Below are 5,340 nucleotides of genomic sequence, written 5' to 3'. Positions count from 1 at the left end.
CATTACGTGATAGACCCTTTGTGAAGGGATCTGCCAAATTTTTCGACGTTTGGATATAATCCAACGTAATAACTCCGGAGTTCCTCAATTTTCTGACAGATTTCAGTCTCCTCTTCACATGCCTTGAGGACTTCATATTGTCCTTAGAACTGTTTATCTTGACAATCACAGTTTGATTATCACAGTTCATCAGGATAGGGGTATTGTTTTTTCAACCATAGGTAAGTCCATCAAGAGCTCACGAAGTCACTCTGCTTCAACAGTGGCAGTGTCTAATGCTGTGAGTTCTACTTCCATAGTTGACCTCGTTAAGATGGTCTGCTTGCAAAACTTCCAAGAAACAGCACCACCACCAAGTGTAAAAACATAACCACTTGTGGCCTTAATCTCATCAGCATCAGATATCCAGTTTGAGTCAATATAACCCTCCAGTACCCTTGGATACCCGGTGTAGTGAATCCCATAGCTCGCGGTGCCTTTCAAATAGCGCATAACTCTCTCAAGCGCATGCCAATGATCATCTCCCGATTTTGACACAAACCGACTCAGCTTGCTAACAGCAAACGAGATGTGAGGCCTCGTGGCACTCATCAAATACATAAGCGAGCCAATAATATGAGAATACCTCAGTTGATCTCTAGCAATCCGTCGATTCTTTCGAAGCAACACACTAGCATCATATGGAGTTGGAGAAGGTGTGCAGTCGCTATACCCAAAACGAGTCAAGACCTTTTCCACATAGTGAGACTGAAGCAGTGTGATCCCACCATTCTCATATCTCACCCGCGCGCCCTTCACCCTTCACCCGCGTGCCGCCGGAGCCGCGGGTCGCCGCCTCCGCCCCGCGCCCTTCACTGCGCGCCGCCGGAGCCGCGGGTCGCCGCCACGCCGCCACGCTGCCACTCCGCCGGATTCACGAGTAAGTTTCTATACTCAGAGAAGAGTTAATTGCAGTTGTTGTATGAATCCGTACCCGCAGTGCAAGTTCATGTGTCATAGGTGTAATTAACTAAGCAAACCATCAGGATTCCTGAAATTTACGAGGACATATTGAACTAGTGAGGATTTCGGAAATTTGCAGTCCAAGCAACTCATATTTTGAAGTTCTGTTGCTTACCTTCCCATCCCATTGTGTTGCTATGCTCCTGAAGTTGCCTAAATTTTGCTATATTGGGTTATCCACAATAATATCGGCAGCGATGTTTTGTTTTGTGACAACTACTCAAATTTATAATCTAAATATATAATCTGCACATTGTAGTTTGAGTTAAAAAATACCACATTGTAGTTTCAATTAAAAAATAACCCACGTGTTTTGTTGTTTCAAGAGATTGAGTCATGGGCTGTGAGTAAGCATTATATTTTGACATGAAAGCTACCTCTATTTTTAAATGAATGGTACATCATGAAGGTTTGCACACCATGATGCAAATGCCGTATGCATCAACGAGGCGAAGGTGGGGCTTACCGGGATGGGTTGAGAGGAGTCAGTGGAGAGATGAAATGGGAGATGCGGATGGTGAATATAGGAGGTCAAAAAGGATGCTTCTACATAGTCCTTCTGTTGAATGCATAAAAGGCACCCTGCAGCCTCTCTGCTTGCAAAATAGAAAAATAGATGCTCTCTGCTTGGTGCACTCATGACACTTAGATATGCAACTTGCTTTGACCTACAAAATTCTATTTTTCAGTATTACCTTCTTCCACACCTCTGCAACATCTTGTCAGGCCTCTACTCTTAACTAGTCTGCTACTATCGCTTTCTTGAATTTTATACGGGAAAATAAGGTTGCTCTTTTTTGTGTGCAAGCTACTATGTTTCAAGATTCATGAAACATATGTTTCATATGTTTCAACATTCAAAAACAGATGCGGCAAAACTGAATGCCATTTTGAAATATATAATTTTGACAGTATGAAAACAAATTTTGTTTCCTCTTTCTCCCTAACTAACTACGGATACTCATATTTACTTGAGATTCTACTTACTTTGTTTGCAACATTTAGGAATTGAGCTTCTCTTGCATGAATATTTCTAATGATGTACGATGTTTCCCATTCATGACACATATCCTTTTCGTCACATATTTATATTTACTTGAGATTCTGCTTACTTTGTTTGCAACATTTAAGAATTGAGCTTCTCAATATTGCGTGAATATTACTAATATGTACGATGTTAACCATTCATGCCACAGATGAGGAATCATTGTCCGCATGCGTTACAATCAGGGGATCGTTCCCCATGTAAAGATCCGACATCATGGGACAGGGATCAGACACTCAAAGCGTCACAACAACCAAATTGATGGTAATTTCTTTTTTGCAGGGAAATTGATGGTAATTAACTGATTTATCTTTCCTTGAATCATCCGGCAAAGCGTCCTCTGGTGATGATAGCAAAAAAGAAGCTTTTGTGTGATATTATCTTCCTAGCAGTAATAATCAGACATACTAAGATAAATGTATAACCCATCTTTTGATTTTCTTCGTGCATGCACATAATATTTGAAGCAGTAATCACCGGTTGGGATGATTGGTCAATTTTTGAATCAAACACATATTTCTAGACAAATATCCAGGGCTTTGTTGTGGCTTGCATTCATGTGCTGCTGTTCCCAGCATGTTTTGGTGACAAGAAGAGGAGTAACCATGAGTCATGATCATCAACTCATCATCTTTGTAGTAGTAATCACTCTTAACCTTGTTTTTTGTTTTGTTTGGTGATTACAGTATAAATTCTCGCAACAGTGCAAACGTGGAGATCTTAGCCGTTTAATCGTAATTGTGTTTGTGATACTATGTATTTCAGGACTACTACTTGAACACGCCCTTCCCAGTTCCAACATTAATCTTTCTATCCATGGCATGCGGAATAGCTTATGAGTTTTCTCTGCAGGTAACCAAACTGAAACATGCTTCTCTCTGAAACTGTCCAAAGGCAACAACATTCTTCTTTATCTTTCACTGATCAAGTAGCAGGAAAGGCATTCTTACTCTTCACTTCGATTTGCTATTTTTGGGAACCAGGTGAATTATCCTCCACATAGGATATTAAGGTAGCACTAGAACTGCACTTCTGTTTTCGCTCTTACTCGCACTATCCTATATGCATGGAAACTAATTTACCGTTTTGATTATTTGGTGTATACTAAGTAAAATAGGAAGCAGATCGGCCACAAATCCTATCTTATATATAGGATATTGCACCATGGGGTTTAGCTTCCATCGTCTATTGCTCTATATTTTCCCAAGGCGGATATACCTTCTATGCTGTGTGTTTGGGTCATGGGAACACATTATATAGGATGAGAAAATCTATTTTTAGTTGGTTCCATGTTTAGTTATGATCATTATATTCTCAACTGTTTTCTCTTGCACAAAGTACAAACTCGAATTACCTATCTCATGGTGTCCTACTTTATTTTATAGTAAAAAGTAAAACATCCCAGTTGAAAACGGTATGACGTTGTTGTGGTACCAAGTTGGCCAACCTTTGTGATGATAATAGTTATCATGGTAATTGAATTACATACAAATACTATTTTCTTCCTCTAATTATTTTATTTCACATGGTGTACATATTTTCTATTTCTCACCCACTGATAGCACATTAACCGCAGTTTCGCCGGAAACATAGTTATTGTTCGGAAACAAATTATTGTAAGGTTTCATGAGCCTCATAGTTGTAGAATTGGAAAGAAAGATGTACTCCCTCCGTTTCAATACGGACTACATATGGATGTATATAGACGCATTTTAGAGTGCAGTTCAGTCATTTTGCTCCGTATGTAGTCTGTATTGAAATCTCTAAAACGCCTTATATTTAGGAACGGAGGGAGTAATTAGCTGGTAACTTGTGACAAGTGTTCTTTTCATAGATCAGATACATTAGCCATGGCTTTGCTATCAAGACAAGTATGCAAAAGTTCCCTAAGCACACTACTGATAATATCAGTGTGTGAATATTAACTTGCACTACATATGTTTTTTTTGACAGGTTAGCAGAGCTCCAAAATAATGACCTCATGCCAATGGATGGCTATGTCTATATACCATCTTTAGTAGTACAAGAGAGTGGTTTTTCTCTTTCCCAATACTTCTACTTGTTATTTAAATTCTTTATGATTTCAGGTTTATATTATTGTCCATTGTAGATGTTACAAGTTAATATGCAAAGCAGATTGATTTGTTCAGATAGTTTGTGCTTCCTTTGTTTATTCAGACTTTGTTCATGAATCATGGCGATTTCTTTTTTCTTTTCACTTTGTATTGAGACAGTTCGCTGTGTATCTGTGCTACAGGACATTTTATAATTTTTGTTATATAAGAGTATGTATCAACATGTCAATGCCATTTTTCATTTTTCTGATGCTATATAATATCACACAAAGATTCACAAAGATTTCACATGTCTGATCCATAGCAAGACCTACAATACACATATACAATCCGTAGCAATGTTTACGCTATTGTACATAAGAATCCATTCAAAAAAAAATCTAGATATATCAACCATGTCGATGGATTACAATAAATGCCACCATAATTAACTTATAATATATGGGACATGCATTTGCACGTACACGCTTACTAGTACAGGCAAATTCATTTTCGATTTATCTGGCTACAATTATATGGTAGAACGTGGATGAAACCTGCTCGGCTAAATATTCGAATTTTTATCGTCCGTGTGTTTTTTGCCCTAGACAAACTTATGCTTTCTTTTGTGGGAAAAAAAGTAGCGGACTCCACAAATATACACACATTCACAGGTACCATACGACCGACTCCCTCTTGTTGTCAACTATTTTTTTAATATTTTTTGGCGGGGTTTCTCGTTGTCAACTTGCTGGCCTTGATTACGTGTTCTCATTCTTCCGACGAAACTGTGTCCAGTTTCTCCATCTCATCGTGATGTCTACTCGTGCTGAACTGTTCTGCACCTACACCCATGATCACACTTACCTTTCTAAATCTTGGTACGTAGTTTGAAATGGAGTGGATAATGTTGTTTAGTATGTGGAGTTTTCTCCTATAGTTGGTGAGATTTCTCGTTGACCCCTACCTATGCGTAGACCAAAATAAACAAATAAATAATTCAGAATGCAACTACACTAGTCCTATCTATACATCTATCTAGTGTACGAATAACTCTGAATAACAACCATGGTGAATCTGATCTGACGGTAGAGACGTGGCAAATCCGTGTATCGCTGACCGTTGGATCTTCTCATTACTTATTCTACGACATGTACTATCTAGAAGATTTTATGGTTGGGTTTAAGCCATGTGAGATCTTGCACATAACTTAAAGCACACTTCTACTTTATTCTAGAC

General features: G+C 38.6%; 1 protein-coding gene across 1 annotated transcript; it reads left to right on the top strand.

Annotated features, from left to right (window-relative positions):
- The first annotated feature begins 856 nt into the window (after positions 1-856).
- On the top strand, positions 857-4,188 carry LOC119332979. The gene is made up of 6 exons (XM_037606040.1): positions 857-919; positions 2,199-2,311; positions 2,813-2,899; positions 2,983-3,059; positions 4,001-4,108; positions 4,158-4,188. The coding sequence occupies exons 2-6, from the start codon at positions 2,264-2,266 to the stop codon at positions 4,186-4,188; spliced, it is 351 nt and encodes a 116-aa protein (XP_037461937.1). The 5' UTR covers positions 857-919; positions 2,199-2,263.
- Positions 4,189-5,340: the final 1,152 nt, after the last annotated feature.

Source organism: Triticum dicoccoides, chromosome 7A (assembly GCF_002162155.2).
Source record: "Triticum dicoccoides isolate Atlit2015 ecotype Zavitan chromosome 7A, WEW_v2.0, whole genome shotgun sequence".
NCBI classification, from domain to species: domain Eukaryota; kingdom Viridiplantae; phylum Streptophyta; class Magnoliopsida; order Poales; family Poaceae; genus Triticum; species Triticum dicoccoides.
The sequence above is the reverse complement of the archived record's forward strand: the minus strand, read 5'-3'. Positions and strand labels throughout refer to the sequence as shown.

Excerpts from the sequence above, each read along its gene's own strand:
- LOC119332979 (XM_037606040.1), top strand. The coding sequence starts at position 2,264 with ATGGGACAGGGATCAGACACTCAAAGCGTCACAACAACCAAATTGATG. Across the intron at positions 2,312-2,812 it reads TCACAACAACCAAATTGATG|GACTACTACTTGAACACGCC; the intron begins GTAATTTCTTTT and ends TATGTATTTCAG. Across the intron at positions 4,109-4,157 it reads CTTTCCCAATACTTCTACTT|ATGTTACAAGTTAATATGCA; the intron begins GTTATTTAAATT and ends TGTCCATTGTAG.